This window comes from Sciurus carolinensis, chromosome 2, assembly GCF_902686445.1.
Source record: "Sciurus carolinensis chromosome 2, mSciCar1.2, whole genome shotgun sequence".
NCBI lineage: Eukaryota > Metazoa > Chordata > Mammalia > Rodentia > Sciuridae > Sciurus > Sciurus carolinensis.
In genome coordinates this window covers 20,523,197-20,548,565 of record NC_062214.1, presented here as the reverse complement: position 1 = coordinate 20,548,565, position 25,369 = coordinate 20,523,197, and the positions used below count along the sequence as shown (strand labels likewise).

Genomic DNA, 25,369 nt, shown 5'->3' with positions numbered 1-25,369 from the left:
GTGTTCTGGGCATCTGCTTTATAATACTCTATATTATAAAATACTCTAAGGTATGAAGCAAAAGGAACCTGAAGGGAAGGGAAGGAAAACATTTGATGTATTTAAGGACTATAGGTGAGATTTTAAAAAATATCCCTGCCTTTTGTTATCATAGTCATACAATACCTTTTGTTTTTCCTCCTCATTTTAATCTTTCTGTTAATGAACGCTTTGGCAGTGGAGGAGTAGTATGACCACTCATCTTCCCGGTACCTGGAAGCCACCTGCCTGCACAGCCTTTCCCCTCTGCACACGTTATTCTGTTCCATTAAGAACATCATGCTCGCCTTTTTTAACATCCTTGTTTCTATGATGCAGGGAAAGAGAACTGGAAATAATTGAATCCCGAAAGGAAGAGACTCTGAATCCCCACCCCTGATTCTTCCCTGAGAGTGACCCTCTGCCTCTGCTGTTGCAGGGCTCTGGACTCCAGCACACCAGCAGCAGAGAGGCCGTCCCTCTGTGTGCTCCGCTGCAGTGTTGGTCCCCGTTGGTGTAGAGCACCTATCCTTCATGCCTGTTGTGAATTCCATCATTTTCAGCTGTGGCTTTTGCTTGTAATGTGACTTGAAGAAAGACCCACGGCATCTCCCTAGTTAATCTAAAAATGACAACACAGCATCTGGCTGGGAGGAGTACAGGGAAGTGTGAAGGGGAATAAAATGTCTGTCATGGGAAGTGAGCTTGTTGCAGATGGAAACAGTTGCCCTCCCCAGTGACTGGTGTCTGTCTCCCTTCAGCTATTGTGGAAAACATGGCTGAGTTCCGGCCCGAGATGTGCACAGAGGCTGCCCAGCAGGGGCTCCTGCAGTGGCTCCTGAAGAGGCTGAAGGTGAGTGTGGCTTGGTGTTGCTGCTGCTTGAGCCCCTCTTTGCTCTGGGCATGGCTGATGCCGGTTGTTGATACAGATTATCTTCCCCAAGCCTTAGGATCTAGTTTGGGAAGCTTCTAGTGCCTCTTACCCCTATCTTTGCTTATCCTCTTCTTTTTTTAAAAAAGATCCCTTCCAGTTCCATTTCCCAGAGGCAGCCACTGTTAACAACATATCTGTTTTTCTAGAAATTTTCTGTGCATATATAGAAGAGAGTTCATGTGTGGTTCACAAATAGAATTCTATAATGTTTTCTTAATGTGAATTTTTTTTTCTCCAAGCTAGTGGTTGCCTGGTATTCCATTGTACCGATGGACCAAGGTTAATTTCGCTATTCCCTGGTTGATAAACAGTGGTGTGGTGAGATTCCTCATATACACACACACATTGTTTTCTTACACACTTGCCTCAGCTTATCTGGGTAATAAATTCCTAGAGTGGAATTGAGCCCAAGAGTAAGCACATTAACGTTTTTGGAGGTATTGCAAAATTGTCCCCTATAAGCCTGCCCCACTCATTTGAAAATGTCTATTCCAGCTACCTCTAAAACCCTGCGTATTATCAAACGTATGGTTTTGTTAATCAGATGAGTGAAAATTGCTATTTTTATTTTAATTTTGAACTGTAAAATCAAGTCAAGTATTGGCTTTGTGTAGTGTGTATCAGACATTTGTATTCATCTCATTTAGCTTCATATTTATATCCTTTATCCACATTGTGGTTGGATTATTCATTCTCTTTCCTTCTCAGCATAGTCTTGACTATCTTTTTAGCCATCAAAACTGTCCATACAGTAAATGAGGAGACAAAGGTATTCTTCCAGACTCACCTTGACCACAGGTGTGTTGGTAGCAGTTTGGAACTGCTATGCACAACTGCAGGCAAGGATTCCAACTTTTTGGTGAGAAGGAAGTGCTTAGTTGTAGCAAGAGTGAAAGTGGTCCTGGCCTTGCTGTGATTCAGTGTTGTAGAGATCCAAAAAGACTGGGGTGTACCAGCTCGGGTGTATCTTCCACTGTCTTGGCAGGGCCAAGGAAGAAGGTTCTGCCAGGTTAGCGTGTGACTATGATTCCATTCCTCTCAGGCAGTCTAGGCCTTCCCCAGCCCTTCTTATTGAACCATTGGTTCCTGCGACCTCAGTAACAGAGACTTACTACGTGACGTGTGGACTCCAGGATACTCAGCTAGCCCAGCTCTCACCCCAGTGGGTGTGGGTGCAGTACACTGAACCCCTCCCCCGACCCCGCTCCCATTTCCTTTCAGTCCTGCATTCAGTGAGTGGCTAATTCATGCACAGACATCTTCTCTTAGTCTGGACTTCCTTTGGTTCCTGAACTGCACTTATTCAGTTCATGGAATTGATGGGGATGAATTCCTTTCACATCTCCCTACACTCTGTTTCTTCTTTTCTCAGCATTCAATGTGTTTTTATTCTCTAACGCCTCGAGACATTTTGGGAATGAGGGTTTGGGGAAGAAGGAAGCAGAAACGAAGTTAAGGGATGGATAGCTCTCACCCGAGTTGTTGGAGTAGCAGCCATGGGTTGTGGCCCCAGCCTTAAAACGTGCTAAATAATCCAGTTGTTTTTGTCACTCTGAAGTCAGGACAAATTTTTCTCTGATGTTTAGCTTGGCTTTCTTTACCCTCTGACAGTAATAAAGAGGCCCATTTGATACTTGAACAAGCTATTGACTCATGCCTCATGGGCACAGTGTTTGTGTATTCCTCAGGGCATACATAGCCACATTGCTGTCTCTAAAACAGTTCTTCAAGGTTTCAGGGTATTTAAACATCAAAATGCTATTTGGTTATATTACTAGTAAACACGTTTTCTTAGAAAAACCCTGTGTTGCCCAGAACATTAATGAAAGAAAGCCTTGCTTAAGGGTGAGGCCAACAAGAAGGCCTGTCTTTAAAGGCAGTGTCTTGCTTTTACATTTTTTCATACTTGGGGACACTGCTTGTTATAATTGTTTCCAGCATCAGCATCAGGTGAATCAGAGTGGGTGCTGGACCTAGACCCTGACTTCCCTCATTAGCCTCATGACTGTGGCCATGGTCCTTTCACTTGTCTAGTCCGTTTTCTCTCTTGAGAACCTGTCTCACCGGTTACACTGAAGACCCCATGTGACAATGCCATTGAACTATGAAGCTCTAGATAGCCGTGTGTGGCAGCTGTTGACTGTGTTAGAATCATTAGTGCATGCTTTTGAATTCCATCCCCACCTGCTGTCTCGGTCTGTGTTGGTAGTTAGAAGAGGTGCTCTGTGTGTTTCTGATGCACCCACCTCACTGAGAACCACTGGTCTCTAGAAATGTAACCCTCTACTTACCCATCCTTATTCTGCAGACTGATGTGAAGCTCCATTTGCAGTTGCCATCGCTGTAACAGAACTTCCCTGCAGTGGCACTCATGCCTCTACCCCAGAGCCAACCTTCCCTGCCTACTTTTAAGGCCCCTTAACCTGACCCAGTATAACCTTTTCCTTCCTTGATTTTGAAAACGGGCCTTTGTAACCCTTTAGTAACTTACCTATTCCCTGCCCTGCAAAGATCAGAGTGTTTTTACCTCTGTCTGGCTTTGCTCATGCTCCAGGCTCCACCAGGCTTGATGCCTTTCTTCCTTCTGTATTTCTGGAATATACACAGCCTGCATGAGGCTGCTTAAATCCCTACCCTTCCATGGAGCCTTCTTTTTCTTTAGAACAGAAAGGAGATTTATATGTTGTATATTTAAAAATTCAGAATTAAGACCTATAGATATTAAGTGCCTTGCCCAAATCCAGACCTCAGCTCTAGAGACAGAGCTGGGACTGAAGCCTCTGCCTCCAGAATTTCCTCCATGCCTCCTTTCCATAGTATGGCTTTGCCCCTGGCCTGCACAGCCCTCTTTTCTGAAAACCAGCCTCTTCATTTTTTCCCTAATGGTGTTCGGGTGGGAGTTTTCAGGTCTGGGTTCCCTTGTGTACCCGTGACTGTGGCTCACCCTCGTGGAGCGTCTCCATCTGTAAAGCGGAGATGCTTGCTTCACCTGGCAAAATTTCATATTATGTGCTAATTTTCTTCCTGCCAAATATCCATGAATTCCATGTGAAGGTCTGGGTCTCTGTCTCCTCCCAGATAGTCTCAAAACGAGGTTTCCAGTCAGGAGCCTCAGTATCACCTGGCAGCTTGTTCAACATGCAGATTCTTGAGTCTTCGCCCAGAACCTACATCTTCAAGGCTGGGGTGGAGCCCAGCATCTCATATTTTACCAAGCCCTCCTGGCAGTGGGGATGTGAGCTGAAGCATGAGAGCCAAGGTTCTAGAGTGCTTATGTCTAGATTGCTGGATCAAAACCCTGTTCTTTGATCATCCCATATTATTCAGTAATCCTTGAGTAATTCTTAAGTGAGTGACACATTGATGACAGACATTTTAGTCTTGGATTTCTCCTTTTTGTACTGGTATCTTAGCTACCAGTATATAGAGATATTCATGGATTTTTTCATCCACCAAATGAAACCTCACTAATTTGTTCTAATGAGGATAAAACCCATTGCAAATGATTGCATTAAATGGATTAGCAGGAAGCAGATAACTAGTGGGAGAGACACTGCATCATACATCACTTTTTAAAATGGGGAATATAGACTTAGTAGGGTAGTATGTGCCATTGGAAGTAGCGCCACCCAGAAGTTTTTTTTTTTTTTTTTTTTTTTTTTTTTTTTCTTTTTTAAAGAAACAAAATTAAGATTCCCAGTTCGTTTCCCAGTTAAGTCCTGCTCCGGAAACAGTCGTATATTCAGCATATGCGTTGATGACTTGAGACCCAGCTAGGTTACACTACATGTACAACTGGTTGATGCAGAAGTCCTTTGCCCCTGATGACCAGAGGCTGTGATTTTGCAGGGCCCAATCTGCTTCAGCAGTTGTACAGGGCTGTAGATATGTTTGAACTTGCCCCATGTGTTCCAAGTACCAGAGGTGAGTGGCAAATATAACCTACAGCTTCTGGCTGCAGGTGGTAGCATAATTGTTTTGTACTTTCCAAAAAAGCAGCAGCTCCCAAAAAGGTGAAGTTTAATTTTATTCAAGGCTAGTACATGCTGAGTACAGACCTGTGCTTGATTCAGTAATTACTCTGACAGCTGAAAGATTTAGGATCACCAGGCTCCTGGAAAAAGAGAGCCCTACACGCTCCAAGTCCCACTGGTTAGCTTTGCAAAAACCAAGAGAGTGTACCTGCTAAATGCATTCTCTTTTTTCCTGATTCTGATGAAATGCCCTTGTAATTTGGCAGTTTGGTATTGTGTAATATCTGGCTGAGATTTAAACAGAAATAAAATTTTCTTGATAAGTTCATGACTAGACATGAAGAAAGGGTAGACACCTTCCTTCTTGGCTGGCCTAGATTTTTTTATTTCTTTCTACTAGATTAAACCATGTGGTTATTATCCTTACCATCACTAGAAGTTTTTGCCATATGATAGTGAGTTTCACATATTAACTGCCCTCTGCGTGCACAATGTTTTTCTGGATCTTGACATACATATTTCTAATCCTCACAAATAGCTCTGCCAAGAGCATGCAGCTGTCCCCAGTTTACAGATAAGAAAGAAACCCAGAGAAGGGAAATGCCTCACCCAACCTCATGGAAGTAGATGGGAGAGCCAGTGAGAGCTGGGCCTGGTGTGGTCAGTTGGTGTCTCTGGAGTGGCCTCCACTTGACAGGCAGCTTCCCAGCTGGCACCATGCTCAGGTTCTGAAGCATTGCAGGGCTCAGTGTTGGGAATTGTGGGGCCTAATCATTTTGTTTTCCTGATTAGGTTTCTTTTCATGCCAATTTTTCAATCAGAGGGCTTGTATCATAAGAAAAAAGTGATAAACCAGGCATGGTAGTGCACACCTGTAATTCCAATAGCTTGGGAGGCTGAGACAGGAGGATTGCGAATTTGAAGCCAGCCCCAGCTACTTAGCAAGGCCCTAAGCAACTTAGCAAGTCCCTATCTCCAAATAAAAAAATTAAAAAGGGCTAGCGATGTGTCTCAGTGATTAAGTGCCCCTGGGTTCAATCCCTGGTACCAAAAAAAAAAAAAAGAAGAAGAAAAAGAAAAAGAAAAAAGGTGATGAAAGTTTTTGGTTTTTAAGATTTCATTTTGAGTCAATTGGGAACTCCTTATACTATCAGACAACACAGACTGGAGCTGGAGCTGTCCTGGGGAACGAGGAATCCTCAGTAGAGGGCATCTCGACTCTTGTGTGCCTCTTATGTATGTGCCATTTCATTTAATGCAGCCACCTCATGAGGAAGATATTCTAACTCAAGAGAAGTGAGGTTAGAGAGGCAGGGCCATTTGGCTAAGATCACATGACAGATAACCATTAGAGCTGAGATTCTAACTCAGGTATTTTTGATTCCAGTCATTGGAAAAACTTACGGTATATACTATCTGTTAAATCTTTCATCTTTTATCTTACTTAATACTCATAGAAATTCTCTTAAAGAAATGTTGTTTTTAATTTCCATTTTGCAGATGAGGAAACAGACCAATAAATTTTCCTTGGGTCATAGATTCCTACTCGTGGTGCTTTTAGTGTCTCAGTAATTTTGTTTTTACAGTCCCCCCATGCCAAAAAATACCTAGCAGTTCTGTTTATTAAGTAGTTAGCTCCAAATAATTTAAAATATATGTGTAACCTAATAGTTTAGTAGCTATTTGAAAAAAGAACACACATAAATTGAAAGAAAATTTTATTTCATTCTTAGTCGCCAGTGTTGCTCATAGCTGAATATGTGCCTTCTGGGTACTGCACAGCCTTTCAGATGTTGGTGTCAGATTGAAAACCATCACCCTTGGTCCTGTTCCACACTGTTTTTCATAGTTCTATTATCAGCTTCCAAAATCTAGCTCCATCAAGGTACAATGTCGTAAAACCATGTACCTCATGCTAGTAGGTGGAGCAGTGCTCAAGAGATATCATGTGTCACCGTGTTTTTCTTGAAAATTTTAAAATACCCTGAGGTGAATTCAACATGGCACCCCATTTACCTGAGCACAGTTTGTGAACTATAGACTCGGTGGCATATAGATGGTGGCATGCTTGTGATATGGCATGCAGGTGTATAGCAGATCCACCTCTCGCTCTCTCTTTTGAACTTGGCTGTACTACTTAATAAAATTAATTTGAATTCAGTGTAATATTTTTAAATGCTCTAACAGAGGGCAAGCTTCACCACATCTGTTGGCAGTTGTGCTTAACTCTGTGCCTTGCATACAGCAGGTGCCCAATAAATATTTATTGAAAGGAAGAGAGGAACTTCATTCTAACTCAGAGATAGGAGTTTTTTTTTTTTTTTTTTGAGATAGGAGTTTATAAAGTCAAATTGAGGATAAGCACTGGCACCCCAACAAGGCTGTTGCTGTCGTGGCCTGCGTCTTCAGGCTTCTTCCCGTTGAGTGGTCTTGTTTGAAAGAGCACTGGCCCTTGAGAAGTTGTGGTGGCAAAACCAGTTGAAATACAATAGCAGTGCTGGGGACTTATATAATTTGAGTGATCTTGTTAGCAAATTCTTGATTCTAATGGAGATTCTTACTCCTTGGCTTTTCACCTTAGTGTTATAAAACATTTTTCTTAAACAGAAACACCATGGACTATATTTAAGCTCATCTGTTATACAAATTTCTTGAAAGAAGGTCTCAAGCTTGCCCAGGGAGCATACTGTCCAGTCAGCACATTTTAGACTTTGCAGTAATAGATCTTTTAACTTAAGATGGTCAGACCTGGTCAGCCTTTTGCAACCCTGTGGGGTACACATAGGCTCGACAAGGATGACATGCGTAGAAAGCTGAACTGGTGCTGGATGTTGCTTGATTAGGCGCTACTCTTCCTTCTTAAGTACAAAACCAACGTCCAAACATAACTATAAGTGGTGTGAAAGTGATGGAAATGTTAGCTCCAAGATAAACACTTCCTCTGTCCTTTGCAGGTACAGAAATTGTCATTTCAAAAGCCAGGATACAGAAATTGTCATTTCAAAAGCCGCTGCTGATGAACAGTCACTGCCTAATGTGTTGCATTTTAAGGATCATGGGTACCATAAATAAAAACATATCAACGAGCTCACTGCACCTTTATCCAAGGGGCCTTGTTAATGGGAGATATCTAATCTCACTATTACTGAAGCAAGCATGTGGACAGCCATGAAAGACAGTCAGTGTGGTTGATGGGTCCCCTCTGAATCTCCAAATAGCGGAGCACACAGCAGGGAAAGAATCGCGGTTAGTAATTTGGGTGTTAAAATATTAAAACATTTTTGCATATTTAATGTGGTTTCCTTTTTAAATAGTAGGCAGATTATGGCATACAAGAAGATAGGTTTATGATTTCAAATTAAATTCTTAGCGTTAAAAAAATCCAAAAGGAACTCCTTTGTTATAAATACATTCAGCTAATCTAAACAAGAAATTGCTTTCTTTTCAACTTATCTGATCATTTATCAGCTAATTTACAACCTAGTTTTCTGGTTCAAACTTGTTAATGACACTTCATGGCCTTTTAGTCTTAAAAGTTCAATACTTTATTAGGTTTATCTTAAACATATACAGTCTCTGGGCTCAAAATGAAGGGTTTGGGAAGGCTTCACAGAAGAGGTGACCTTCATGCCTGCTCAGTAGGGTGGGAGAGCCATTGGGTCCCTCTGCCGTGTACTCTACAGTACTTGAGTCTGGTTTCTGGAGAGTGAGGCAGACTTTTTACCCTTAGCCTGCCTTTTCCCTAACTCCTACTTCTCTCTAACTTGTGAAAAATTTGTCCTGGGAAAGGAAGCAAGACCCCTTAATGGTTTTCTCATTTCTCCTATTTCCCCACAGGCAAAGATGCCTTTCGATGCCAACAAGCTGTACTGCAGTGAAGTGCTGGCCATATTGCTGCAGGACAACGACGGTGAGGCTCCCTCTCAGTATTGATATTCTGTTAGGATAGGAGCCAGGCGCGTTTCAGATCATGACAGCAAGCGCTCTTGCCTTTGGCATCCCCTCGCTTCCCCTCTCGCTCTCTCTGCAGCTTTTGTACTCTGTCAAGCTGTATTGATTTTGTTTGCTGATGTATCAGTGTTAGACGGCTGTAAAATCTGACAGTTAGCTTCATTTTTTTTCTTCCTCTATTTTTTTCCCCTTTTAGAAAACAGGGAATTGCTTGGGGAGCTGGATGGAATCGATGTGCTTCTTCAGCAGTTATCCGTGAGTAATTCTTATGCTTCCTGTCTGCCATGAAGACACATGGCCTACTTTAAATGGAGGTGGAGCTAGAAATTGTGGGAAGGAGTAAGCCGTGGTTCAGAACATGTGGGACCTGGTGGCAGGTTGGAGGTTACAGTGCAGGCATATGGTTTGCCTCCTTTTCTTGGTCCTTGGTCTTTCTGACCAGACATCGCTGGGATCTTGGTCCAGCCTTTCCCCATCTTCTGATAATGAGCTTGCCAGTCCAGAGGAGGTGGGCTTCCTACTTACATGTACATTCTTGAGCCAAGCATATCAGATCACTTTCACTTGAACCATTCCCAAGATTATTCACCCCCTCTCCTGTCAGTGTGCCATTAAAACATTCATTTAGGATACAGATAAGGAGAATAAGTTCCAGTGCACGGGGGAAGAGGTCACAGGGGAGGATGGGGGCACTGGAGGCTGGAATGAGAAATCAGAAGCTGCCATTTGCTCACTGAAAGGAATGTAAATCCAGTTGAAATGTTATGCTGGCATTCTGAAAGTACTGTTCAGATTTCTTCTAACAAATCTCATCTGTGTTATTCCAAAAACAGGACTGAAAATAGATCATTTGGATAAAATCTTAAAGAGTGTTGGGAGTGTCTGAGATGTCAGTTTGCATACAGCTTCCATCTTGGTGCCAGCAGCCTGAGTGGCTTGGCCTCCACCCCAAAAATAGAGCTTTCAAATGTGAATCTGTTAATCCCTTTCCTGCCAGCTTATTGATCATCTTGTAGTTGACTGTGTGGGTATGCATGTACTGCTAAAAGACTCTCCTCTTAACATGCCCTATATCTCTGGCAAAGACAAAACTCCTTTAAGTCCTTCCCATGACGTGACCCCCAGCTCATGTATGAAGCAGCTCAGTAGTCCTGTTAGGAAACTCTTCCCTTCATTAAGCCAGGATTTGCCCTACTGAATTGCAGCCTTTTTATAGGGGAGGAAAGCTTTATGTGGTTGGGTTGTGCCACTGTAGAGCTCAGGGGTAGCTAGCAAAGTTGTTTGTTTTATTTTAGTTAATGGGTCTTGGGGTTTTGTTTTCTTTCCTTTTCTTAAAAAAAAAAAAATCTGCCCCCTTGGAACTGAGTCATTCACAGACCCAGTGGTCAACAGAGTGTTGTGTTTTTGCATGAACTGGCATCCATGTATTTTAATACTAATGAGTCAGAAAGGTTAGTTTCTCCAAAATGGAAACTGATGAAAATTTAGTTTGGTAAATTCGTGTCCTCAGTTATGGGGTTATTGTGACAGGCAGAGGCAGGCTTTGGAAGTTGGTGGTGTCTGATGAAAAGACATTCTCTTAGGACTCTTTCTGCTGTCTTTGCTTGACAGGTGTTTAAAAGACACAATCCCAGCACAGCCGAGGAGCAGGAGATGATGGAGAATCTGTTTGATTCACTGTGTTCCTGCCTGATGCTCAGTTCCAATCGTGAACGTTTCCTGAAGGGCGAGGGCCTTCAGCTGATGAATCTCATGCTCCGGTATGATTCTGATCTCCTAGCTCTCCCATCTCCTTGTAGTCTTTTCATTCCCTCAAGTTTCCCATCTGTACAGAATAGTCTTCAGGTTGGGTGTGTGTTTGGGCATGCGTGTGTGCTCTTCTCTAAAAAGTTGGAGTGGGTGGATGAGTGGATTTTGGTCTCTTGGTGCCCTGTTATGTCAGGTGGTAAGATAAACCCCTGCATTGAAGGGTGGTTTATTTTTCGCTCTTTCCCTTAATGTGTTGGTTTTGGAAAAATCTAGGCATTAACTTCAAAACTTATCTTTTGTTCATCTCTAAACTTAGTCCTATTTTCTTTATATCCCACATAGACATATCTATGCCATATTGGTTTTTATTTTTGTTAATGACAGCAAGTTATTCATATTTTTCATATATATATATTCAATAATGAGTTATACATGTGCTATGTCAAAGCACAGAAATATGAAAATGTGTAGGACAGCTCTAGAATTTTTGTTTGTAATACTTTCCTGTATATCTTATTATGTATGCTCAAATTCCTTAAAGTGGACATCATGCTAGTTTCTTAGTAATTTCCCAAAGTTGGAAGCAAAAGAGGAACATCATTTATATTGATAATTCTTTTCGAGATCTCTATCTAGTAAGGAGAACTGAGAACAGAGGGTGTGACAGGGTAAGGGATGGCAGTAAGAAGAATGTGGTTCGGGGTCAGGGACAGTTTCTTAAGTTGAGAGACACTGAAGCATGTCTGGATGATTGAGTGCTCTCTAATCATTGTAGGATTATTCTTTACAAACTGAGCCAGAGTCTGCCATCCTGAAACTTCTGTTTATATACAGTGAAAATCTTGTTGAAATTTTTTTTAAAGTTTGATATATATTATATATATTTCATTAGTGATATATATTAAATATAATTTAGATAATAGATATGCAAACTTGGTATTAAAACATTGATAAAGTACTATGTTAAGGGTCAGGCTTACACAGAAATCAAAAGGTCAGAATTTCTGCTTCCAGAGCTGAAAAGACAGTTCTGCCACCTATACACAGACTGTCTTTGGGTATATATTTTTTCTGCTGTTTTTTCTTGGTTTTGATGTTTTAGGCCTGCCACACCCAGAATTTCGTATAGCGTTTCTTACAGACAAGCTGCTGTCCCCCATACCGTGACATAATCTCCATTAGAGTTCAATAACTATTTAATGGACTGTAGGGAAGTTTGTATTCTGTGGGTGATTTGAGGTTTGCCATCATAACAAACTTGGCAATGACCATTTTGTGTTTAAAATTATTTTATGATTATTGAGATACGTATTTCTAAAATTTCTTCTCTTTAAAAGACTTGTGAAGGTTTGCAGGAATTCTTTTGCCCAGCACATTCCAGACCTTGAATTGATTGAAAATCTTCCTTCAAGAAAAGCTTTTAAAAATGAATTCTTTTTCAAAGTGCAGACAGGAGTATGGGAAATTACTTTACTGTTCTGCTGATTCTTCCTAGCTTTGCTCTCTTGACTCTTGTGTTTGTTTACCTGTTTTACCCTTCTAATTGCCTGTCTTTTTGTTGAAATGACCCACCTTCTCTCAAGCAAATAGCATATATAGAAGATGCTTTTGGCTTTTTGGGTCTTCTAACCTTAAAACTACACTCTGCAGGGACTTTCCCTTAAGCTTCTTAAAGGTCTGAACTGCCAATGTCTTTGGATGGTTGAGTGCAAATATGAAGTGATGTATTTCTGTAGCATATGGCTTGGTAATGCATAGCAGTGGGGAGTTGAATAAATAACCAGAAATATGGATTATTCAAACAGGAATGCTGAGATTCTGGGAGGCTAATTAAAGAAGAATCCAAAAGACATAGAAACTGTACCTCTCTAGGATCTCACCTCACTTTTCATTTTTGAATGCTGAAGTTGCAATTAGATGCTCCTTTTGCATTAGTTAGCTGTATTAGCAGATTCAGCATTTCCTTTTGTCTCTTTGAAATGCTCTTTGTTCTGCATTGCTTTTCTTCTTCAGAATTCCAACTGGGAAGTTTAATTGAGAGGGAGAAGTTTTTTTCCTACTATACTTACCCTTCCTTGTCTAGTGAGAGTTGCCAAGTTGCTGTGTCTAGAGGGAGCTCATCCAAAACTAAGAAGCTGTAATGTGAGAAGGTCAGGAAATTTTCTGTGGTTCCACTGCCCCTAAATACAAAATTTTACTTTGATTCGGTCATTTATCAGACAGTTGTGCACTGCCCACTTGGAGAGGTAGCAGGATGGTAGAGGGTGGCAGAGGGAATTGATGTGAGTGTGAGTTTGGGACTCAGATCTTTGCTTACTACCTCTGGATGTTTAGTGAATTACTTTAACCTTTCTGACTCACTTTTTTTCATTTGAAAATGAGATAATACTGCTAAGTTTGCAGAGATTTGAGGGAATTGAACAGTATAAAATGAGACAGTCTGCTGCTTTTAAAATATTGATAAGGTACTGTTAACTTTCTGTGTTGTTAGGCTTTTATAGAGATGAACAAAACAGGATTCTTGACCTCAAGAAACTCAGAGAATAGTGAAGGTAGCAGATATTAAATAACTGTAATATAATTTAATGTGGTAATTATTAAATGAAACAGTTAATTTTGTATGTGTATACCTGTGAATTTTTTATTTCTTGATTGTTGGCAAGGAAAGGTCACAAACAAGATCGTTATGTATACACACATGCAGTCTTTTACATGCACATACAGAAAACACGTATACACTACCAATTTAATATTTCTGCCAAGTTTATTAAGGCATAATTCATATGCCATCAAATGCACCCATTTTAAGGGGACAGTTTTAATTCTAACAGATGTATACCTTTGTCTCTATACCACAGTGGAGACACAGAGGAGAACTGTGTAGTGGAAATGTGATGCGAGCTAGATATGTGACTCACATTTTGTAGTTGCCACATTAAAGTGGTTAAAAGAAGCAAAAGAAAGTTTAATAATGTGTTTTATTTAACATAATATGTCAAAAATTATCATTTCAACATACAGTCAACATTAAAAAAATTACTAGGGGACCATTTTACATTCTTTTTCTCCTGCTAAGTCTTCAAAATCTAGTGTATAGTTTACATTTATATCCAAATTCTGATGCTAAATTTTCATAAAAGTACTTAATTTATACTTAGATTTCATAAAATGTATAGTTCAAAAAAGTAGATTCTCATACCCAAGTTGTCCATATTTAACTGTTTTCCTATAATTGTATCAAATATTATCTTTTAAAGTTAAGTTTATTTAAATTTTCATTAATAGTTATCTCCTCGTTCGTATTGGCTACATTTCAGATGTTCCGTCACTACACATGGCTACTGGCTACCATATTGGATGCTGCATATGTATATAGATTGTTTCAGTTACCCCCAAAAGTTCCCTTGATTGCTTTTTGTAATCAGTTCCCACCCATCCATCCCAGCCCCAGGCAACCACTGTCATTCTGGAATTTCATTTAAGGGGAATCATGGGGGATGGTTTTTTTCTCTAGCTTATTTTACTCATAGACTGTTTTGTAGATTCATTCATTTTGGGTCTATCAAATGACTGTTTTCTTTTCATGCTTAGTAGTAGTCCAGCAATCTCTACATTCCAGTATATCTCTTTATTACCTGTTGATGAACATTTGTGTTGTTTCCAGTATTTTGCGTAATGAATAAAGCTGCCGTAAGTCTTGGGATAAACATACTTTCATTCCTCTGATAATACCTAGGAGTAGAATAGGTGGGTCATATAGTAAAAGCATGTTTATTGTTAGAAAATGTCAAGCTGTTTTATAAAGTGATTTTGTCATTTTATATTCCCATCAGTGCAGAATAAGAACTACATACAATTGCTTCACATTCTGACCAGCAGTGCTGTTGGACTTTAATTTGGGTCATTAGGTCTTCTTTTGCATTTCCTTGATGACTAATGATAATTATGCACTTCTCATGTACATAATGACCTTTCTTATAAAATCTTTTTAAAAAATCTGTTCAACCCTTTGTCCTTATTTTATTTGGGTTATCTTCTTAAGTTTTAAGTGTTCTTTATTCTAGATACAAATCTTTGTCAGCTCTATGTTTTGGAAGTATTTTCCTCCTAGTCTGTGGCATGCCTTCTCATTTCTTAGCAGTATCTTTTAAAGAGCAAAAGTTTTCCTTAGAAGTCCAATTAATCCATCTTTTCTTTTATAAAATATAAATTATTTTTATCTAATCCATAATCTAAGAATGTCTTCTATGTTCTTTTAGAAATTTTCAGTTTTAGGTTTTACATTTATAGGCCTCTGGTCCATTTTAAGTTAAATTTTATGTATGATGTGAAGCATGAAATGAGGTTCTTGGTTTTTATTTAGTACTTATTTTTGCATATATAGATGGCCAGTTCTGGCACCACTTATTGCAAATGCTATCCATGTTCCCTTAAGTTGTCTTTATAGTTTTTGTCAGAAGCCAATTTATCATATATGTGTGGGTTTATTTCTGTTCTTTTAGTTTTGTTCCATTCATCTCTGTGTCTTTTTGCCAGTAACATCCTATCTTGATTATTCTGACTATAAAACTCAAAGTTTAGTCTTGATACCAGGTAGAATAAGTCCTCTGACTTGGTCTTTTTCAAATGGTTCCTTTGCCTTTCCTTATAAAATTTAAAGTCAGACTGTCCACTGTTGGAATTTTGATTGGATCGAACTGAATCTGTCATTTTAGGGAGAATGAACATCTTTGTAATGAGTTTTCCAATCCATGTACATGGTACATCTCTCCATTTATTTAGGTCTTTGGTTTCTTTCATCTGTGTTCTGATTTTTCCTGACAATTTGATGTTTTATATGTTCCTAGACATTTTCAATTTCATATAGACTTGCAAGGTTATTAGTGTAAAATTTCCTTGTATTCTTATAATTCTTTTTCATCTCCGTACTTTATAATTTCTTATGTTTTGTATTTAAATTTATCCACTTTTCTCCTCAGTCACACTTTTCAGAAGTGATTAGAATTTTTTTCTGTTGTTTTTGGTTTTTTTCAGAAGTTTTATTTTTGTAGAGAACTAGTTCTTAATCTGTTTAGGTATCTGTCAAAATATAGCTGACAAATAAAAATTATATATACTTATGATCCACAGTGTTTAAATTTTGATTTAGCCTTTTGTGTATTTCCGTACCTTTAGCCTTCTTGGGAATTGTTTAATATTTTTAATTCCTTTTTTCTAGATTCTTCTCATTTACTGTATTGCTCTTTGCCCAAATTTCTGAGTTAAATGCTTAATACTTTAAAAAATAATTCTGTTCTTTAAAAATGAACACATTAAGCCTGTTGCAGTGGCACATGCCTGTAATCCCAGACTGGAGAGACTAAGGTAGAAGGACCACAAGTTCCAGGCCAGCCTCAGCAACCTAGTGAGACCCTGCCTCAGAATTAGAAAGTGGTTAAGTAACCCTGGGTGCAGTCTCCAGTACCAAATAAATAATTTCTTAAAAATGCTTAAGGTTAAAAATTTTCACTTTATATTGCTTAGCTTTATCACATATATCCAAGTACAAGTTGCTTTTTTAAATAACAGTAACAGAAAGTGTAGACTAAGATGTTTACTTTTCTGAATTCGGGTTTTTTTTTTTTTTTAATGACATCGTACATGGCACGTTTTTATAAATAGTTTGAATATTTGAATAAAATTTGTTTCTAGAGTATAAAGCATTATAATTATTTCCTAAATCAATTTTGTAAATGTAGCCAGTTCTTCTGTATTCTTCTGTCGTTTTAGCTATTTTGTTCAATCTCTCACTGTAATTGTGGATTTTCTCCCTATTTCTTCTTGAATTTTTTGTGTTCTTTATATTCTAATTTGCTTGTTCAGCAAATTATGCCATTTTAATCTTGAACCATGTGTTTTGCCAATGTCTGCCTCCTTGCTGTATGTAGAGAACTTTTGTTGGCTTCTCTTATGATTTTATATTATCTATTTTATTCCTTTTCATCATTTTGTCCTTATCCTCTCAGGTCATTTTTTCATGTGTAACTCTTGTGAAAAACAGATCACGTACTCATGTAGTCCCATGCAGATCAGGTCTTTTCTGGGGAACTACCCCTTGATATTTAGGTTTAAACTTCTCTCAGCAGCCTTCTGTCCCTGTCACTTCTCTCGGCTCTGTCCCCAGCTCTCTTCAATGCAGGAGTTAAATTGCTGGCATCCATTGCTTACCATTGCCAGCATACTTACCATCCTGTGCTTATCCAGATCTCCAGCTCCACCGTATGACTTTTGAGAGCAGAGACCAGGTCTTCCTCTTTGCATCTCTAGTACCTAGCAACAGATAAGCACATTGGGCTTCCAGTAAATCTTTTTTGAATGATTGAGAAAAATCTGAGAAACATTTTTTGTTGTTTAGAATCATTGATTCATACAGTTTCTGGCAAATACCATAGATAGACCCAGGAAAGAAGAACATCTTATTAAAAGCTCTGTAACTGAGAACTCAGTCTCTTCCTTGAAGATACTGAATCCTGTTTTTCCTTATCACATTCTTTAGTCCGTTGATAGCAAAAAAGGGCCATCAAGTGGTTGTGACCCTGATCCTCAAGGCTCGGGGAGACCTGGATGGCAGGGAGCTATAGTTCAGGGCTCATGACCCTGTTTAGCCTGTGCCCACTCTGGGTTAAGAGCAGAAGCCAGCAGAGGTGACCACCCTTGAGTGTAGTCCTCTTTGGGCATTTGGACTCTCTTCTTTATTCTTCGTAGGTGTTGCAGGGTTCAGTTTTAGGTGTTCAGTTCTTAAAACCTTTCTACTCAAGGTTCACAGAGGCCTCTGTGCAGGTTTCTTGTCTCGGCTTTTATTTTCTGGGTCTGAGCACAGGCATCTCCCTACCCTCATCTCCCAGGCCTTTCCCCTCTCGTCCACCTGCCACCCTGGGGTGAGTTGACTTGTCAGGTGACTTTTTCTCATTCCTGTGTTGAGTGTCTCGATTTCACAGTGCTTGACAGAATCAATAAGAAAAGGCCATTTTTTAATTTTGTTTTCTTTTTCTCTCTGTCAAAGAACAAATGAAGGCATCTTGTAGAAGAAGAAAAGATTGTTGAGATGATACTTAAAAGTGGAATCCGTGCTGTGATAATAGCAGCAGGTAGCCATCCTGGAGTAGAGGAAGCACACACATGCACACAAAGAAAAGGAAAAGGAAATGAAAACTTCAAAAGAAAGCAAGAAAGGGGAATTTCTCATTTGGTCAACCTAGCATTTTATTTTTTTATATTTTAATTTTAGTGATTCATGACAGTAGACGTACTTTGACATATCATACATACATGGAGTATAACTTCCCATTCTTGCATCAACCTAGCATTTTATAAAGGAGGAGGAAAACTGCGGTGAGTTGGAAGGTCGGAGCTCTTGGGCAGGGCAAGAACCAGTCGCCAGCAGAGAAGACACAGCTCATGTGTGTGTGTGTGTGTGTGCGCACGCCTGCGCCAAGCAGCTCAACCTTGTTCTTTCAGTGCGATAGGTTAGGGGACAGAGAGGCTGTTTGGACGGTCTTCAGTGAGCAGCAGTAGAGTTAAGAGCCAGGTGGTGTTTTTATAGTCAGGGATGGCTAAGAGGAAAATAAAATTCAGGGAAGTCACAATTAATTGTGCAGTTTAACAAAGTGATCTGATTCAGAGGGTCCACTGTGCAGAATAAGACTAAATCATACTTAAACCAGGGTGCCCATTTTAGAATTTGGCAGGAAGTGAGGCTGGTGCTGTAACAGTGCCCTGGATGGAGACTGGTCTGTTATTTCTACGTTCCTGGTGACAGATGTCTCTCTTGGGTAAGATGGTTGCTGTGAATAGAAGATTCCAATATCTTAAGTTTAATTTTAGCCTGTACTCCAAATCATCTGCTTCTTGTCAACACAGAGCACTTTCTAACAGTATGTCCTTATATCAAAATAGTTCTGTGCTCTTTAAGAAGCAACAGAGCCAGTGGAGACAGAAGAATTACATTGTCAGTTTCCTTGAAAATGTTGACATGAAGCTTATTACTTCTGTTGTAAAACCCAGTTCCAGTTAGAAGTAGAAGAGACCACCATGATCCCAAGGGATGTGTACAAATGCAACCTTGGGTTGTGTAGCAGAAATACAGCGAACCCATCTTGGTTATTAAGCGTAAAAGCTAAAAGAGAGAGGACTGCACAGTCACATCCATTCCAGGAACCGACAGTTTTTTCACTCGAAGGTTTTTCAGTAAGGGTTTCCTTAATCCAAAGAAAAATTTCTCTAATAAAGAAAACAAATAAAATGACAGTGGCATAACATGTGCAAAGAAAGTCTGCAGGCCCGAGTCTGGTGGGGGGTTGTGGCGAAGCAGACAGGGTGGTCAGCCAGCCTGGGAGCTCTGTGGTTTTATTCCTTTGGTTTTTGACTTGTTCTACGTTGTTTTTTTTTTTTTCCTCATGAAAATCCAAAGGTCCAAAGTATATTGCGTTTTTATTCTTGTGGTCCTTTACTGTTTTTCAAGAGCTGGGGTCTTCCAGCTTCCAGTCTCCAGGTTTCAAGTAGAAAAGCAGAATAAGGGTGCAGATTTTTAAGACGTCAGCTGTGTTTCCAAGCTTCGACACAGTTCTTGTTTGTTGGGCAACAAACCGTTGCCTTCCCCACAAGCTGAAGATTACAGTTCTTTCTTAGATGGATAATAGTAGTTTGCACCTGTTCTCTAGGAACCAGAAAAATGCTTCAAAGGCACAAAGTAATCCTTCCAACATCCCCCAAGGCCCATGTTACCACTTCATAAATGGGAATGTGTTGTGGTAGAGAAGGCAGATGAACTGAACCAAGATTACCTGGCAGGAAATGGTGTAGTACCCGTCTGAGCCCTTCTAACAGACTTGCCAGCCGTTCATCGTTCCCGTGTAGTTAAGTTGCACATAGCTAAGGTGTACAATCGGATGAGTTTTGCAACGTATATAAACCCATCACACCCTCATCACCAGTATGACAATGAATGTGTTTATCTCACCCAAAATGTTTCCCTGTGCCTCTTTATAATCTGTAACTCCCCTCCCCCTGCCTCATTGTCTCCAGGCAACCATTGATTCGCTTTCTGTTCATTTTATTTTAGTTTGCATTTCTAGAATTGTTTTTTAAATTTTTTGTTGTTGTTGTCAGTGGATCTTTTATTTATTTATTTATATGTGGTGCTAAGTATTGAACCCAGGGCCTCATGCATGCCAGGCAAGTGCTCTACCACTGAGCCACAACTCCAGCCCCCTAGAATTTTATTCATATACAGTCATACAGTATTACCCCCCCTTTTTAGTCTAGCCAATTTGAATCACTATAATTATTTCGAGATTCATCCATGTTGTGATCAATAGTTTGTTTCTGTCTCATTGCTGGGTAGTATTCCATTGTATAGACATATTGTAGTTTGTTTATTCACTTTTTGATGGACATTAGAGTTTCTAGCTTTTTGCTTTTGTGAATAAAGCTGCAATAAATATTCATGCCCAAATCTTTTGGGCAGACATGTTTTTCATTGCTTGTGTGAATAGGAACTGAACAACTGGGTCACATGATAGGTACATAGTCAGCTTGTTAGAGCAAGCTGTTTGCAAATTGGTCGTTTTTTAGTTCCATAGCAGTGCTTCAGGGTTGTTGCTCTACATCCTTGATAACACTTTCATTTTAGTAGTGATTGTGGGTGTGTGTAGGGTTTGTCTTATAATTTGGATTCGCTTTTCCCTTGTGACTAAGGGTGTCCGGTATCTTTTCATGTTCCAATTTGCCATTCACCTATCTTTTTTGTTGGTGTCTGTTCAAATCATTTGTCCATTTGGTGGTAGGTGATTGTTTGTCTTATTACTGAATTGTCACAGTTCTTTCCATGTCATAGATACAATCTCAAGATAAATGTTTTACAAATATTTTCTCTAAGTTCATGGCTTGCCTTTTCATATTCAGGATAGATTCTTGGAAATTTTTAAATTCTTGTGAAGTACTAATTATTTACTCATTTCTGTTGCCACATTTAGTGGCTGCAAGTTGCTCGTGACTTTTCATGTCTGTGGAATCTGGAGTGGTGCACTCTCTGATTCCTGATGGTCATCATTTGTGCCTTTGTCTTTTCACCCCTGATCAACGTGGCTGGAGGTTTTTTCAGATTTCACTAGTCTGTCAGAGAACCAGAGTTTGTTTCTCTGATTTTTCCCTATCACTTTCCTGCTTTTTGCTTCTACGATTTCTGCTCTGGTCTTCATTATTTCTTTTCTCTTGATTATGGGGTGTAATTTTCTGTTTGTTTTCCTGATTTCTCAAGATAGGAATTTAAGGTTATTAACTTGAAGACTTTTATATTTTCTAATAAAGTTTTACTGCTGTAAATTTCCCTTGATTGCCACTTTAACTAGGCTATGTGCATTTTGATATATTTTCATTTGTATTTGGTTCAAAATACTTTCTATTTGATTTTGTCTTTCATGAGTTATTTAGAAGTGTATTGTTTAGTTTCCAAATATTTGGGAATTTTCCAGATATCTTTCTGTCACTCATTTCTGTTTTAATACCATTGTGATCAGAGAACATATTTTTTCTGATTTGATCCTTTCTAAATTTATGAGAACTTCTTTTTGCCCTAGGATATAAGTAGACATGTTGCTAAATACTCCTGTGCACTTGAAAAGAATGTGTGTTCTGCCTCGATGGAATATTTTATAAATGTCGAGTAGGCTAATTTGGTGATTATGTGGTTCAAGTCTTCTATATCTATCTACTTCTTCTATCAATTATGAGAGGGGCGTTGAAACTCCTAACTAATTGGGATATGTCTGCTTCTTTAAATTCTGTCAACTTTTACTTCATATATTTTGAAGTTATTTCAGGTGTGTAAATATTTTGGAAGATATGTTCTCTTGTCTAATTGACCTTTTGTCTTTATGGGATGACTGTCTTCATCCCTGGTAACGCCCTCTGATCTGAAATCTACTTTGTTTCATACTTGTATCACCACCACAGCTTTCTCTTAATGACATGGTCCATCTTTTACCATCTGTTTTCATCTAATCATGACATCCCTTCTCTCCCTTCCCCTGCCCTGCCGAATTCATGTATTGAAGCGGTAACACCCCCTACACCAAAGTGATTGATTGTATGGGAGACAGGGCCTTAGGAGACCGTCAGGCTTAAATGAGGCCCTGGGGTGGGCCACATACAGTAGGACTGGTGTCCCTAGGAAGGTGAAGAGACGCCAGGACAGCATGGACAGGCTGCAGCGCTGAGCCTCGCCAGGTGCCCGCCACTTCTCCCTCTGGTGCTATTGTTACCATACCTTTTACTTCACCATGTGCTAAACACCCTACTGGGCACTCTTCATTTTCTTTTGATAGTCACTTACCTTTTAAAAAGAGATCTTTAAAATAAGAAGAAAGTCTTTTATGTCTATCTACTGTCTTCTGCCTGCTCTCTGTTGCTTTGTGCATATCCAGGTGACTCCTATCCCCTCTGCCAAATGATTTTCTTCAAGGTCCTTGTAGTGCCGCTCAGCTGGTGACGACTCCTGTCAGCTAGTGCATGTCTGGAAAGGTATCTGCCCACCTCTCAGCAGGTACAGGTTAGACAGGGTGTTTCTTTTGAGTCCCCTGTGTTGTTCCAGTGCCTTCGGGCTTGCTTGGCTTTCAGTGAGAAGTCTGCTATCTTTTCCATGTGTGTTCCTCTGTGGGTAGTTTGCCAACCCCCTTTTTCTGACTGTTTTTAAGGTTTTCTCATTAGTTTTGAATAGTTTGATTATGATGTGCCTCGGTAGAGTTTTCTCCATGTCTCTTGTGTTTGAGGGTCTCAGAATATCTTGGGACTGTCATTTTGTAATTTTCATCAAAGGAGTATGATATTTTTCTAATGTTTTCTTTGCCCCCATCTGCCTTACAAGACCTTTAATTACATATAAATATTAAATATAGTTATATTTTACAGTTACATGTCCTTATAAATTACTGTATGGTTATGTATTATAAAATATAATTACATGGCTATTGGGCTATGTGCAGTTGTCCAGCCATAGTTCCCCGAAAGCCTGTTTCAGTCTTTTTCTCTCTGTTTCATCTTGGGTAGTTCCTTCCTGTTGTTTTATCTTAAGGCTCACTCTTTTTCTTCTGCAGGATGTAATCTGCAGTTAATCTCAGTATTTTTTTTTTTACCAGATATTATATTTTCATTTCTGTTGTTCATTTCATCTTTTTCATAAACCTTCCATCTTTCCAGTAATGTGCTGAAGATTTTCTCTATCTTCATTTTACATTTAAAATACAGTTATAAGAATTGTTTTAATGTCCTCATCTTCTCATTTTGTCATTTGTTATTGTCACTAATGATTTTTCTCCTCTTTATGGCTCATTTTTTTCTACTGAACTGTTCGGTAGGACCAGACTCGTCTGTAATCTGGCTAATTTTGTCCTATTACTGAAACTGGAGCCTTGTGAGGACTCCTCCTCACACACTGTGAATTTCTAAGATTTTTGTATCGTAACTTGGGGAAGTATGCATCAGTTAGCTTTTTGTTGCTGGGACAAAATATCTGAGAAAGTCATCTTAGAAGAGGAAAGATTTATTCTGGCTTAAAGTTTCAAAGGTTTCAGTCCATGGTCGGCTGGCTTCATTGTTTCTGGGCCTGTGATGAGGCGGAACATCAGGGTAGTAGTGTGTGGTGTAGCAAAGCTGCTTACCTCTTGACAGCCAGGAAATAGAGGCGGGTCGGGGGGCGTTGAAGGAACTGGGGACAAGATATGCCCTTCCAGGGCACGCCCCAGTGACCTACTTTTTCCAAGAGGCCCTTCCTCTTACAGTTTCCTCTACTTCCCTGTAATGCCATTGAATTATTATTATTAATTGGATGTGGTGGTACCAGGGATCGAACTCAGGGGTACTCAACTACTGAGCCACATCCCCAGCCCTGTTTTGTATTTTATTTAGAGACCGGATGTCCCTGAATTGCTGAGCACCTCGCCATTGCTCGTCTGGTTTCAAACTAGAGATCCTCCTGTCTCAGCCTCCCCAGCCTCTGGAATCACAGGCACGTGCCCAGCACCACCAAATTATTAATCCTTCAAGGATTATTTCACTAATGAGGTCAGAGCCTTCATGATCCAGTCACTTGCCAAAAATCTACACCTCTGACCATTGGGAACTAAGCCTTCAACACATGAGACCTTGGGGGACATTCCAGATCCAAGTCATAAAAGTACAAAGTGTTTCTGTTCCCTGTGAACTCTAGATATTGTTCCCCCTGAACTCTAGATATTGTTCCCCCTGAACTCTAGATATTGTTCCCCCTGCTTTTTCAGGTGGTTCCTTTCTGCAGCAGCCCTGGTTGGTGTCCTCACCTGTGTGTGCCAGTAGCACTAAGACCTGGGAAGGCCCTGTGTACATCTCTCTGCATCTCTTTGCTCTGGTACCCTGCCTTGTGAACTCTAGCCACATTGGTCTCCCCAGACTCCCAGTCTCCTCCCCTGCTCTGAGCCTGGAATCTCACATGCCGAGCTCGACCCATTGCATATATCGCCCTCTCTCTCAGAGTTCACTGTCCTGTACTGCCTGCTGTCAGGCATCTGAAAACCACTGTTTTGTATACTTTCTCCATTTACTTTTCTGCCTTATTTCTGGAGGGGAGATAATAGTGTAAATTCGGTCCTTGTCATGCCATTTTAACCCAGAGTGAAAGTCCTGCAGTATATTATGCTTTTTCTACATTTTCTTATTCTTTGTTGCTGGTGGATAGTAATGCAGTTAACCTAAAAGTATTATTCTTATACTGAGCAACTTTCTGTATCATGGGTCCATCATCAGTCAGGTTTTGTTGCAGTAACAACCCCACAATTTCAAGGACTTTCAGCGACAAGTGTGCATTTTTTACGTATGGTACATCCATCACTGGCCATCAGAAGCTCCAACTTACACCTTATTTATTTTGGAACTTAGGCTGAAGGAGCAGTGCTTCATGGGACATGCCTCTCTCACAGCAGAGAGAAAGACTGCATATGTAATAAATCTTACAGTTCTTTCTCTGAAGATGCATTTGTTGCACTTACGTTGCGTCGGCTGTAGAAAGTCACGTGGCCGAGCCTGAAGTCTGGTGGGAGGAGGTGTGTTGAGTAGTGACGTGTTGGCTCACACAGGCTTGCGAGAACTGTGCGCCTCTCTCCCCACCCCACTTTAGGGGCATCATGCCAGTAACTTGGAATTGGCTGTGATCATTGCTTTGGTTTGAATGAGTGCCCCCAAAGGTCAGGATGTTATAGGCTCGGTCCTCAGAGTGGCACTGTTGGGAGGTGATGGCACCTTAGGAGGGGAGTCCTAATGGGAGGTCCTTAGGTCATTGGGGGTGCACCCTTGGAGGTAATTTCAGGATCCCAGCCTCTTCCTCTTGCTTCCTGGCTTATGGATGTAAGTGGTTTCGCTCTTTTCCACGCGCTTCTCACCATCGCCATCAGCACCTCCACCAGAGGAACCATTCAGTCCTGGATTGGAACCCCCAAAACCACGAGCTCAGTACACCTTTCTTCTCATAAGTTAATTGACTCAAGTATTTCATTATAGTGACAAAAAACTGACTAATGCAGTCATATTGATCCCATTGTCTTAATTCATACAAGTCCTAGATTCTGTAATCTTATATTTTGAAAGCTTTAAAGGAATTGAACTTTAGCATGAATATTATAAAGCAAACAAAAATGGTCTCTCATGCCATCATCCAGATTTCATGCCAAGATTAGTT

The 25,369-nt window shown here is 40.0% G+C and overlaps 1 protein-coding gene across 1 annotated transcript in view; it reads left to right on the top strand.

Moving 5' to 3' along the window:
- Ctnnbl1 (catenin beta like 1) overlaps positions 1 to 25,369 on the top strand; it is a 152,204-nt gene that overhangs the window by 60,480 nt on the left and 66,355 nt on the right. The window contains exons 7-10 of the mRNA XM_047541054.1: positions 780 to 871; positions 8,764 to 8,836; positions 9,074 to 9,132; positions 10,489 to 10,637. Of these exons, the coding sequence (XP_047397010.1) occupies positions 780 to 871; positions 8,764 to 8,836; positions 9,074 to 9,132; positions 10,489 to 10,637 (373 nt within the window). The remainder of the gene's footprint in view (positions 1 to 779; positions 872 to 8,763; positions 8,837 to 9,073; positions 9,133 to 10,488; positions 10,638 to 25,369) is intronic.